The sequence below is a fragment of the Aspergillus aculeatinus genome (genome assembly GCF_003184765.1).
Source record: "Aspergillus aculeatinus CBS 121060 unplaced genomic scaffold BO66scaffold_11, whole genome shotgun sequence".
Taxonomy (NCBI): Eukaryota; Fungi; Ascomycota; class Eurotiomycetes; order Eurotiales; family Aspergillaceae; genus Aspergillus; species Aspergillus aculeatinus.
In genome coordinates, this window is record NW_020291480.1 from 442,691 (window position 1) to 454,988 (window position 12,298).

A 12,298-nucleotide genomic window follows, 5' to 3' on the forward strand; every position below is an offset into this window, starting at 1 on the left:
TATGAGCGGAGTGATCGACGAACTGCTGATTGCGAGGTGGATAAGATGCTGATGATGGATAATGATATAGATGACTGTTTTCGATGTGCTGTATAGAAGGAGGAATAGATGGGGGGATAGAGGGAGGAATCATGTCTCCGCGATGTTTTGGTTTTCTCCGGATGAACCTTCGCGGTCTTGAGGTAGGATCGACCCGAGACATAATTTGGATATAGTAATGGTAAGTGGATGAGGGTCGTTGGGAGATGGGATAGAGTGGTGCATTCCTCCTAGTCAAACCCATTATAGAGGGACATCAAACTGGCTCGGAAGGCGCATCCTTCCCTAGGACGGTTGCTAGTTTGTTGCCTAGGTACGACTGGCTCCTGCCCTTCTGAAAGGGAAAAGGGAGCCCCTCCTCCGGAACTCATTTCCTAGCTCACGACAAACACATGGTACCTGATATACAGAAGGAGGGGGGATTACCCTCAATCCATGGTTCCGTGCAATGGGGAGGCACAGTAACCATGCTTGACATGACCATCACATTCACTCATTAGCCAACGAAAAAGACGATGGCTTTTGACTGCTTGAACCTGTTCTTCTTGCAGCATGCACTGAATGTCCCATGCTTTGTGCTTCCCTTTGGGAAGAACCACACACAGGAAACCATCCAGCAGCTCCACGTGTAGGCGAAAGTCGGCTACCGTGCCCAAATCTCTGCCGAAGTTGAAGCTATAAACATTCAAATGCCGAAGACTGGTGACGGAGAAGTGGCCGCCTTTGATGTTCATTGCTCCCCAGTCGCGCTGCAGCCGCAAATAAGTGATCAAGCTGCGAATGTGCGGGTCCGTCAGGGTTCGGATCTCCTGACGGACTGCGGCGGCTGTGTTGGCAACTTGAATCAAGTCCTCATTGTGCATGTTGAGATAATGTGCCGCGATGATCCCTTTGTCGATGTTGACTTTCTCTGTCAGGGACGACTGTGGCACGTGCAGCATGGCGACCATGTTCCCGAGATATAGGTCGGGCCAGGGGGGCCTCATGCGAGGTCGGAGGTTGGCCGCAAAGGAGATTGTGTATTCACCCTCGTGTAGTGCTGTGACTTGATCCTGACGCAGACACACCGCAAGAAGGGAAGTCAGCACATCATGGCATGAGATGTAGTCCGGCGAGGTCACATTTGTCTCGTGCTGGTGGTTGGTGGATAGTAAGGCAGTACAAACACCTTTCAACCGACGGATCGTTCGGTCCGGCACGTTGAATCGGAAGGATTCGAGGAACGGCGGTGCTATTTCCGAATGGCACTTTGCAGGGGGTAAACATGATAAAGGGCTTTCCGCGCTGTAACTGGCGGAAAAGTCTTTCCATACGCTTTTGCCGGTTGCATTTTCAAGGCACAATTGCTGACGCAATTTCATGTTGACTTCATGTAGGTCTGTCGTGCTCTGTGCACCACTGCAGCAATGGCTTAGAACACCGAGAATGTTACCAACCCCGGTGCCGTCAAAGACCAGATGGTTGAAGCTGACACCCAGAAGAATCCCATCCTTCATTATGTTGGCGGCAAATCTTATAGCAGGCTGGGGTTGCGTGAGATCCAAAACTGTCGGCAGGGGTGCGTACTTCTTGGAGAATTCCAATTCTTCATCTCCCGTGCAGGTGGAGATGCTCCCAAGTACTGTTACTAATTCATGAGAATGGTCTCTAACTTGGAGTAAAGATACGGACTGAGTTGAACCAGAGGGAGGTCGGATGCAGTGAACGTTCTCGGGAAATTTGATATCGGAGGACACCACATCGTACGTGATAAATGGAATGACCTCGGTGAGCTTTCTAATGCCGCTTCGAAGTGACCCCAAGCCCTTTTCTGGCTGCTGCAGGCTGAAAGAGAGGTAGAAGGTGAAATACACCTTTGGGATGCTATGGTCGAGGGGTGACAGAACGTGCCCGTCGGGATCGGAGATAGACATCTCTTGGAACAATTGACCGAGTGGGAACCACAGAAAGAGGGCAATGATCTTGAGGTCTGATTGTAGTCAGTACTCGTGCACTTTTCAGCACTTTTCAGTGCCTCTTCCTGGTCACGGTATGAATAGTCTCGAGGTACCTATGGGCAGGGTCAAGTGCCAACGGTCTTTCTAATAGGACCGGGGGGACGTTCGACTCCTTCCTAATGTATACTAACACGTGCCTTAATATCAGGATTCTCCCCTGATGACCGGAAAAGCTTGCATAGATAGCTGAGTCAAATGCCTCACTCGCTCGAGCAATCACCAAGAAACCGATCTTAGATGCAGATAACCAGGGTTGAGCGGACAATGAACTGATCATGGAACAGGTGATCTAATTAGAAAGAAGGTAACGGCCCGGAAACATCCGAAAAGAAGCACAGCTCATGGGAAGATCTGAAGTGGCATGGGGAGGTTGTGGTAGAGTTTTCGTGTTGTCTCGCCTGCAACCACTCACCCTCCCTGGAAACCTCATCCTCTCCCCGATGGGGGTGAGCCGCGAGGAGAAATCCCCAAGCGCTGTCGGAACACCCCATGATTGTGTACATATCCAGCCTCGCAGCTATTCTCAATGATAAATCTTCAGTCAAAGCCTCGATTATAGCAGTTTGCTGCCTCTGAAGATACATCATGGTCCAAATTGCTTACCCGTTCGTACTATCATACAGTTTCGCCTTTATGACAAACTCTCCCAAACGTGGTAGCTCAACCAAACAATCTCAACCTATGAACTCCCACCGCAGGAATATTTCCCCAAAGAATTTCCAAAAGTGAACCATAAACAGTCCTCTAGCTCAATGAACATCAAGGACAACCGAAACCCGCCAACCGTCCGAAGTCCGAAACCTCTAAGCACCCGCAGGCTTGCTCTCCCCCTTCTTCCTATTGACCTTAGTCTCCAACTTTCACTCATACCCCTTCTCGTGGATCTTATTCTAATTGATCCAGACAATCTCGACGTTCCCATGGGCGATGGTCTCCGGTAGCTCGACGCTGTAGAAGATGCCGGTCATCGCGGGGGTCTTGTCGTGCGGAAAGATGAGGTAGGCGGTGCCCACCGTCTGCTGCGCGTATTACTTGGAGAAGGCCTGCTGGGACTACTTGGGGAAGGCCTGCTGGGAGAGGGTGAAGGTGGCCGCGTCGACGTTCTTGTAGTGGCCCTCTGGAAGAAGTTGACGTTCTGCCAGATGTCGCGCACCGAGGTGAGGTGCTGCCCGTTCGTCCACTTGACCAGCTCGTTGATGGACTTCTCCGGCTGGCCAATGAAGAAGCTCATGAGTGGGTTCCTGCTTGGAATATCGATCGAGGATGCTTGTGAGGCTCAACATCAATTAGAAGTTGTTCGTTGGGAGCCTATGATAGTCTTAGTAAGCCACCTAAACCAGTCAATGGAGACCAAGTTGGGAATCTGACAGGATTCTCATCCCTTTCACTCAACAGGCGCAATGTCACAGCCGTGCTAGTATGATCTCCGAACAATTCTCGCCAACATCAGCAGCTCGACCCAGGACACCCCAAAGCTCTCCATCATCCACTCAGTAGGGAGCTCCTGCTCAATTACATCGTGAGACACGGAAAGCAAACCTTTCTTTCAGACACCGTTCTCGCTCTCTGCTCTCTCATACAAAGACGCACATCTCTATTATGGGGTCATCTTTGGGAAGGCACGTGCACGAGAAAGTTGAAACAGACACCACCAGCGGCGATCTCCAAGACATTCGAGACCTGTACCAGTCAACCGATCCTGAAAAGCAACCCAGCCTACTAGCCCACATCGCCGCCCGGGCGGCAGGCAAAGCTCAGCTCGACATATTGGACTGGGTCCTCAGCGAGGGGTTTCACGTCGCCCCAGGCTCCTTGAACAATGAGTTCTACCATCAAGCCTGCTACGCACAATCCCTTGCCGTCTGGAAGAGCCTGGTCAAGAACGGGCTCGATCTGAACGGCCACCACAGCGAGGTCTTCGGCGATGCGCTGAGTCTAGCAGCCTACTACGGCAATGTGGAAATCGCGCGCTTCCTGCTGGAGAACGGACAGGATCCCAACGAGGCGTGGGGCGGGTACGATGACCTGGAGCCCGGCGTGGCCGTGTTAGCTGGCAAGAAGCCGTCCGTGGAGATCCTGCGGTTGATGCTGCAGCATGGATGGCGCCAGGGGAGAAGTGCCGCGCACATTGCCGCGGCGGAGCTGGGTAATATGGAGGCGCTGAAGCTGCTGGTGGAGCATGGGCCGGATCTGGAGGAAGCCAGTGGGTGGTGGACGAACTGTGGAATCGTGGAGGCGGATCAATGGGGCACGGCGTTGTATCGTGCGGCGTATAAGGGCCAGCGAGAGCCGGTGATGTATCTGCTGGGCAAAGGGGCGAATGTTCACTTTAGAGATGAGATGGGGCGATCGAATCTGTGGGCTGCAAAGCAGGGAGGGAATGAGGAGGTGATTGAGTTGGTGAAATCGGCTGGTCTGGAGGATGAGTGAGTGACAGTCATAACATGCTAATTGCTGATACGTTCTCAGAACGATGGCATAATCATGGCCTTCTTCAGTATATCTTACCAATGTAGTTCATCTGAAGGTGTTTGACAAAGGCTTTCTTTTGAGGAAACACAGACTTATTCGTCTCGTTGATATGGTAGATCGAGAATGAAAGATTAATTGAGAAGCCAATCGTCACTAGAAGTCAATTTGTTGATCTCTGGAATTTCACTCGCGTGGACAATTCTGCATAGATGTGGAGAGATAGAGAATAAACATGCTCGTGGATGGTGGAGCGGCGGGGTGTTTGTGGTGCCTGAACCGACTGGCCGCCCAGCCCAGCCCCAGACCCAGACCCATTCCCAGTCAGTCCCACTGCAATCCCAGCCTCTTCCAGGTCTTCTCCCACTAAGTTCCCGCTCGTGCCCTTTCTCTTCAGGCCTCAACTCACTCCATCTTCCTTCCTGTTTGTTTACCTTGACTCCGATTACTCTGGTTGACTCCGTTTGACTCTTTTTTCCTCCTAACTCCTCCTAACTCCTCCCATTCCTCCAGATAATTCCTCTCTTTGGTACCTCCATGTCGACAGCACCACACTCAGGTCCAGGCCTGAGAGATCTCGAGAAAGAATTGACTTGTTCGGTAAGTTTGGTGACATGAACCACTGGAATGCTGCGGGAGAGTTGAAGGGTGTCCCTCCCCCCCCCCACCACCACCATGATTCGACGCTCTCCATTCGCCTCCCTTGCGTGCCAGCTCATCTGTCAGAACGCGACATAACCTCCATTCTCCTTGGAACGGAACGGAAAAGGAAGATCATCGATGGAAAAATATGCAGGAAACTAATGACAGTCAACTCCACCTAGATTTGTACTGACCTTCTCTACCAACCCCTCACCCTCCTCAACTGCCTCCACACCTTCTGCGGCTCGTGCCTTAAGGAGTGGTTCGCCGTACAAGGAACCCGTTCCCGACCGTCTTCGTCCGCCCGCTTCACCTGCCCATCATGCCGAGCTGCCGTGCGCGACACCCGTCCCAATGCGACCGTGACGACATTGTTGGATATGGTCTTGGCGGCCAGTCCCGACCGGGGCAAATCCGCCGCGGAGAAGGAGGAGGTTGCGCAGAGGTATAAACCGGGCGACTCAGTCTTTCCGTCCACGGATGCGGGTTCAGATGCGGAGGATCGAAGGGTGCTGGAGGAAGTGAGGGCTTTGAGTTTGCAAGACAGTCGGTCGGGATATCGTCAACAACAACAGCAACAGCGCTCGCGACATTCGTCGCGGAGTCGTCATCGGCGGGTGGAGGGCACGGGTACCGATTCGGATGAGCGTCGAAGGGAGGATGGTCGGTCTCGACGACGACGGGAGGGCTCTTCACGACGACAACCACGGCGGACGACAGCTGGGGAGGAGGGTCCGGAACGGTCGACAAGGCGGGTGGAACATCAGTCGAGCTTAAGGTCGCTGCTCAGTTTGTCGGATACGGAAACGATGCAAGAGGAGATCTTGCGACAGATCTTTGAGGAGGGGTTGTTGGATGATATCGATCTGGATAACATGGGTCCGTCACAGGAGGAAGAGCTCAGTGAGCGCATTGCGGATGCGTATCGTCGAAGGCATAGGCTACGAGCACGGTCTCAGCAGCAACGGACGGAACCTCGAGAAAACTCGCAGACCCCGTCTTCTCGGCCTCGCGCGCGATCCCAGTCTGTGCAAAGGGCGGAAAATGGTACAGGTGCTGCTGCTATGAGGGATACGCGAGAGTCGAATGGCGGTCCCCCGGTATCGAGACCATATCTTCTGGATCCGCTTGCCGCGCGTGATGGGCATTCGGGCCATCAAAGACGTCTGTCAGACCAAGGGGGAACTAGGACTCGTCGAAGGACGTCGCCTGTACCGGTCGGCGCGGCGTCCTCTTCGGAAGTCTCGCTGCGGCCTGCGGCGCGATCGTCAAGTGACATGGTTGCTGATCGACCCCGAAACTCGCAAGCTGGTCGCGTCCGCACAGCGGAGGCTTCAGCAGCATTCCGGTCACGCCGTGCCACTGCATCTGAACAGAACGTTCCCAACATCTGGGTTGAAGGGGCAAGGGAGAGGCAGCTTCGCCCGTCTGGAAGATCGTCGATTGATTCTCCTCGAGTGGCCGCGGGTTTGAATCACAGGGGACGCAACGGCTCTTGGCCTTCAAGCCCGGATGAGCCCTCAACAGCGTCGCCTCCAACCAGCTCTTTAGTGGCCGAGGTAGGTGTCGCAGCAAGGCAGGAGCCTCGTTCACGACCTTCATCCTCTCGATCAAACGCGCCTCCCCGTTCTGCGACACTGTACATGGAACCATCAATCAAGTGCGACCGGTGCGATAAGCCCAACATACAGTATGACCTACATAAGAAGTGTCCCACATGTAAAGATGGAAACTTCCACCTATGTCTGCGATGCTATCGCACCGGGCGCGGCTGCCTCAATTGGGCTGGCTTCGGAGCGTCCGCAAAAGCGGATCTCGAACGCATTCGCGCATCATCGACCGGTGAGCCTCGATCCCCTGTCGATACATCGCATATACTCCAATCTTGCAGGTATCTTCGAGCACCAGAATCTGCCTATCGATCCGACAGAGACGGGCGAATGGTCACCAACGACGACCCCGCCCGAAGATTGCAGACTGGGCTGTTCTGTGACAGCTGCCATTCATCAGCAAACGACTGCCTCTGGAAGTGTAATCAATGCAACGAAGGAGACTGGGGCTTTTGCAACCGCTGCGTCAACCAAGGTCGCTGCTGCACGCACGCCCTGCTTCCCATCTGCCGCATCACCCGCGATAGCCCATTAGCATCGCCAACAGGGGCATTCACAATCGCCCCAAATGGCGCCTCAAACGACTGCAGTGACGCCTCCGGGTCAGGGACTGAGATCTTCAAGATTCTTTCTTTCACCACAAATTGCGACATTTGCACGCACCCGATCCTCGCATCAACGCTCCGCTTCCACTGCCTTGTATGCAATGACGGCGACTACGACATCTGCGCGAATTGCTACCTGCGCCTTGTTGCCACTGGCAAGATTCGCAAGGAGAACGGTCACAATGGCTGGAGGCGCTGCATCAAGGGGCACCGTATGATAGTCGTTGGCTTCGAAGATCACGACGAGGGGCAGCGCCGTGTCATCGTCAGGGATCTAGTAGGCGGATGTGCCTTGAACGACGAACACCTTCAACAGCCGTCATCTTCTCCATTTGCTGTTCCTACTCCTACAAGCATCCATGCGACTGCGTCGACTCCTGGAACTCCGAACTCTCCTTTCCCTCATTCCACTACATCATTTTCGTCGTCTGCTGCAACTGGAACAGGGCCAGGAATTGCATCGCCCGAATTCGCACCCGGCGACTGGCTTTGGAAGGAAGGGTCGGAGCGACGCAAAAAGGCCTCCCGTCTTCGTCCCTGGCCACTTGGCGGCGAGCGCGATCGCACCGCCCTTACGTCTCCTCCGTCCTCAGAACCCAGCACCCCAAATACGCCGACATTCGCTGCTCCAGTCCTTCCCACCTCCGCTGCACCGGCATCGGCATCAAGACGCTTTCCTCCAGATGGAGGCGTTGGGCTGATTGTCCATGCTCTGTGGTCGTGGTACCCTGAAGACGGCGTCAAAGATGAACTGATGTTCCCTCGCGGTGCTGAAATCACCGAAGCCGAGAACATCAACGATGACTGGTACTGGGGCTGTTATGCCGGCTTGACGGGTTTGTTTCCGGGCTCGCATGTGCATGTGGTGGATGAGGTCGTCTAGTATCGGTGATGGCGATGGCTAGAAGGTCTTGATACAGGTACTCGAGGCAGGTTTACCTGGGGGGTTGTGCTTGAGGGTCTTTTCTTTTCTGTTTTGCATGCTTCTGGTTTTGTTTCTGATTTCTTATGACCGACTGACATGGGTGTGAGACGGGCCATTTCTTACGACATGCATGAATGATGTAGCATATGATGATGATTATGAATTATGACTTACCTTCGATATCATGAGAATGACTGTCTTATATTGCGCTGGCATGTAGAGTCTAAGTCGAATCAACATCCAGGAACGGTCTATCGGATAAGGCTTGCACCAGGGAGATCAATCCAGTCTCTGAATCCGACCCAAACCCACCAGAAGAGAACCGAACCTAAATGCCCAACTCCCACAACCAGACATCCATCTTCCATCCTTCATCCTTCATGAACACCGGAGGAAGCACCCCCCGGCTCCCTCACCATACTAAACAACCCCGCCTCCGCATCCTCGCGCACCACCATAAACCCCATCCGCTCATACACGGGCACCCCGGCGCGCGTCGAATCGATATACACGGGCATTCCCGTGCGGTCCGCCAGCTCACACCCCCACCGGACCAACATGGTCGCCGCTCCACGTCTCCGGTGCTGCGGGTGCGTCACCAACATATCGAGATCTATGTTTACGGTCAGTAACTTATCATCATCAACATCCTCCCCCCCCCCAAAAATCAAAAAGAAAGCAGACCCAGGGAAGAAATACAATAATACCCCCCCGTCCTCGACGCCATAACCTCCCTCCTCACCACCTCACACCCGCCAAAGAACCGCTCACACAACGCCGCATCCGAGTCCGCGTGCCACTCCGGGAACCGGGCGCCGCGGTGGCCCGGATCGAGATCCCATTTCCCGTAGGCGATTATACTGGTGTCGGGGTCGGCGGCAGGACCGTCTGCAGTCGCGTCCGGTGCGGCAGCGGCACCCGGATCCACCACCTTCAGGTACCGGACCCCGGCCTTCTGCTCCAGATCCTGGCGGTTGGCGGCGGCCCACCAGGCGCGCAGGCCCGGCTTGTCGGGGAACATCTGGCGGTCGGTGGGGGTGGTGAAGCCGGCGTAGAAGAGGTGGGTTAGGGATGGGAGGTCGGGGGAGGTGACGGGGTGGAGTTGGAGGGGTGGGGTTGGGATTGGCATTGCTGGTGCTGGTGCTTTGGTGGCTTGGTGGTTTGGGGATCGGGATCGGGGGTGGGAGCTGTTGAGTTAGCTGAGGAGGGGAGGGATTTTGTCGTGCTGTGTGCTGTGTGCTGTGCTGTGCTGTGGGGGTTGGTGGTGGTGAAGGCATGTAGTTCTTTTTTGGCGGGAGGACAGATGGATACTTATATTGTTACTTCAAGGTTCTTACTTGTTAACAGCTTTGGACTGCACTGGTGAGAAGATGCTCTTGTGTGCCGATGGACGGATGAATAAGTTAACTTAGTTACTACTTGGTAACTTACTGCGTACAGGGCTAGGTTAGTTAGTTAGTAGCCCGTCGGACTAGCCCGCCTTCATTATCGTCGGCGTCGGCGTCAGCCTCAGCCTCAGTCAGCTCTCAGCCCACCCTCACCCTGCTTATCTTTAGATTAAGACTGAACAATCTTGCGCAGATACTTCAGCTGTCCCGGCCGCGCTTCCAGGAAGAAAACCTCACTGATGGGTCTGTGATCGGATATAAGCCTGAGGCTTACAGCACCTTATTGATGGGAACTTCCTAGGTGACGTGTAGATATAGGCCGAGACTAGTTTGCAGGATGCACTGTTTGTTGAGGACTATTGTGGATTGGGGGCTGTGGGAACCCTTCCATACCAGTGTTCCGTGAACTAGGAACTATTATGCATACAGCCCTTGGGATTGAACTTGGGAGATGTAAGCCGCTTCGGTATGATTCAGGGTGCTTGCTGGCTATAGTTAGCCTGGGACTTGTCGCTGCAGACTACCGATTCCCCGGCTTTGCAGACAAAAGACCGTAGTTTGAGCCATCGACAAGAAACAGGAAACGTATGCAAAGTCAATGATATCCAAACTGCAACTCCAGGAAAATTAGTACAGATGTAGATGAACGCTCAATCTCTTTGAAACCCCACCCAACCCCAAACCCAACATCAGTAATTCCCCTCCCGGTCCTTCTCCCAGAACCAATGATACAGATCCTTGTGGGTGCCATCGTCCTCGACATAGTCCCCCACCATCTCCGCCGTCTCGTTATTCCCCAACGGATTGGCCTCCTCGGGCTCCCCCTGTGCGGTCAGGGAGTGCATCACCTCCTCCGCGCCCTGCTTGGTCTTCTCAGCTAAGTCACGAGCCCCCTCCCGCGCGACGTCGGCATACTCCTCGGCCTGTTCGCGGGCGCGTTGGATCAGCTCCTCGGGGCTCGGGTACTTGCGCAGCGCGATCAGCAGCAGGTAATAGCTCTGCACGATGGCCGAGTACACCGCGTCCTTGGCCAGCATGGTGAAACCGTGCGAGAAGAAGCCCTTGAGGACCTCCGCCGGCAGACCCGCGTACAGGCCCGCGACGCCTTCCGTGCGAGCAATGTTGATGACATTGCTGACGATGGCCGGCGTGAACGAGATCCCCTCGTCCGTCTCCGCGTTGCCGTTCTCCTTCGCCTGCTCCCCACCTGAAGCTTTTTGCGCCGATGACGACGACGAAGAGTCATCGCCCATGACCTGCGCACGGGTCTTGGCCTTGGAGAAGGGATACGTCACCGCTGAGGCCGCCGACTTGCTCAGCGCCGCCAGCAAGAACGTGACCGCCGGCGAGAGGGAGCTTGATTTCTGCGTCGGATCCCGCCGCCGCCGCCGCGACAGCAGCGCATACTTCAGCACCTCATTCAAGAAGAACGTCAACGACGGATTGAGCGTCAAGATCAACGAGGCCGAATACCCGGACCAGAACCCGCGCAGCCCCTTCTCGGCGCGAATCCGCGCCGCAATTTCCCTCGTACTGCTTCCCACCGACCCTTTCTTACCAGCAGTCTGCTTCCTCGCCACAATATTCGCCAACGGCGTCGTGAACAGCTTCGCAAACGCCCCCGCCACCACCCCAATCACCAACTCATCCAACACCGGCAACACGGTACTCTTCCTCCGCGTGCCACCACCAAATCGAGCCCGGATCCTCCGCTGCCGCAAAAACTCATACGCCAGGAAGAACAAAAACGAGTCGAACACCGACTTGGCGGTGTCCTGCGCGAGACCCGTATAGAAGCTCCCCAGTCCCCCTTCCTGCGCGTAGATCTTGCGGGCGGCGTCGAGGACACCGGCGTAGCCACCATCATCATCGTCTCCAGCATTTTGGTCTTTTAACTTCGCCTTCCCATCTTCTGATTCGTGCTGGTTCGGGCGTTTCGTCTGCTGCGTCTGCAGCCGCGCCACGATCAGACTCAGCGGATACGTCGCCACATTGCTCAGGGCCGCGCCGATGGCGCCGGCCAGGGCATTGCCCAGCGCCGGCAGAGCGGGGCCCCGCAGCGCCGCCTGTTTCCAGTCTTGATCCTGGGGTTGGGGTCGGCGAGGCTGTTCGTAGCGGTGGTAGAGTTGGTAGGAGTCCTAGATGTCGAATGACGCTTAAGTTAGCGCTTGCTATGAGATGTGGTGAACCATTTCCCAAGTGATGCGTAGGCCGCGTTTGGAGTTATATAAGAGAGTCAAAGGGGAAAGGGGGTAACGTACCAGCTCCGCCTCATAGGACATCTTGTATTCTGACATTGTTCATCACGGTGTATACCTTTGGGCTAGATCGGTCGATTCGTTTTGGGAGAAGGTGGTCGCGTCAGGACATGGGCGGTCTGTTTGGGAGATCTTGGTCTTCTAGTATGTTTGCGTTGTGGTGATGAATGGCAAGCGCAGTCTGGCTCAAAATACTTGATAATTAAGAGAAATCAGGAGACAAGGTGGAAGAGTATCAGTCGACGGTGCATCGTTCCACTTTGTTCTAGTAAGTAGGTAGGTATGTAGCCCATTCATCCATCAGACGGCATGGTGTGATGACCGAGGTTGATTGACCCGAAAGGGAGAGGACGGGAGGGGGGCCG

At 54.8% G+C, this 12,298-nt stretch overlaps 6 protein-coding genes across 6 annotated transcripts; 2 read left to right on the forward strand and 4 right to left on the reverse strand.

The window, feature by feature from the left end:
- Nucleotides 1–467: 467 nt before the first annotated feature.
- BO66DRAFT_409547 (O-acetyltransferase) lies at nt 468–1,952 on the reverse strand (the record flags this gene model as incomplete). Its single annotated transcript, XM_025649194.1, has 1 exon — nt 468–1,952. The coding sequence occupies one exon, from the start codon at nt 1,950–1,952 to the stop codon at nt 468–470; it is 1,485 nt and encodes a 494-aa protein (XP_025506432.1).
- A 974-nt stretch (nt 1,953–2,926) lies between these two features.
- On the reverse strand, nt 2,927–3,267 carry BO66DRAFT_436276 (uncharacterized protein; the record flags this gene model as incomplete). Its single annotated transcript, XM_025650914.1, has 2 exons — nt 2,927–3,052; nt 3,169–3,267. 2 exons carry the CDS (start codon nt 3,265–3,267, stop codon nt 2,927–2,929), a joined length of 225 nt encoding a protein of 74 aa, XP_025506433.1.
- Nucleotides 3,268–3,444: 177 nt separating this feature from the next.
- On the forward strand, nt 3,445–4,466 carry BO66DRAFT_369245 (ankyrin repeat domain-containing protein; the record flags this gene model as incomplete). The annotated part of the gene is made up of 2 exons (XM_025645367.1): nt 3,445–4,081; nt 4,154–4,466. Exons 1-2 carry the CDS (start codon nt 3,636–3,638, stop codon nt 4,464–4,466), a joined length of 759 nt encoding a protein of 252 aa, XP_025506434.1. The 5' UTR covers nt 3,445–3,635.
- A 270-nt stretch (nt 4,467–4,736) lies between these two features.
- BO66DRAFT_418774 (SH3 domain protein) lies at nt 4,737–8,459 on the forward strand. Its single transcript, XM_025649764.1, has 2 exons — nt 4,737–5,105; nt 5,330–8,459. The coding sequence occupies exons 1-2, from the start codon at nt 5,043–5,045 to the stop codon at nt 8,243–8,245; spliced, it is 2,979 nt and encodes a 992-aa protein (XP_025506435.1). The 5' UTR covers nt 4,737–5,042; the 3' UTR covers nt 8,246–8,459.
- BO66DRAFT_344764 (GNAT family N-acetyltransferase) lies at nt 8,401–9,686 on the reverse strand. Its single transcript, XM_025644529.1, has 2 exons — nt 8,987–9,686; nt 8,401–8,900 (listed from the first exon to the last, which is right to left on the reverse strand). Exons 1-2 carry the CDS (start codon nt 9,414–9,416, stop codon nt 8,659–8,661), a joined length of 672 nt encoding a protein of 223 aa, XP_025506436.1. The 5' UTR covers nt 9,417–9,686; the 3' UTR covers nt 8,401–8,658.
- A 678-nt stretch (nt 9,687–10,364) lies between these two features.
- On the reverse strand, nt 10,365–11,972 carry BO66DRAFT_317087 (putative mitochondrial carrier protein; the record flags this gene model as incomplete). The annotated part of the gene is made up of 2 exons (XM_025643543.1): nt 10,365–11,813; nt 11,937–11,972. The coding sequence occupies 2 exons, from the start codon at nt 11,970–11,972 to the stop codon at nt 10,365–10,367; spliced, it is 1,485 nt and encodes a 494-aa protein (XP_025506437.1).
- Nucleotides 11,973–12,298: the final 326 nt, after the last annotated feature.

Bases quoted from the DNA above. Each gene is read 5' to 3' on its own strand.
- BO66DRAFT_418774 (XM_025649764.1), top strand. From the start codon at position 5,043: ATGTCGACAGCACCACACTCAGGTCCAGGCCTGAGAGATCTCGAGAAA. The intron at 5,106-5,329 runs GTAAGTTTGGTG...AACTCCACCTAG, and splicing joins AGAAAGAATTGACTTGTTCG to ATTTGTACTGACCTTCTCTA.
- BO66DRAFT_344764 (XM_025644529.1), bottom strand. From the start codon at position 9,416: ATGCCAATCCCAACCCCACCCCTCCAACTCCACCCCGTCACCTCCCCC. The intron at 8,901-8,986 runs GTATTTCTTCCC...CCGTAAACATAG, and splicing joins GAGGACGGGGGGGTATTATT to ATCTCGATATGTTGGTGACG.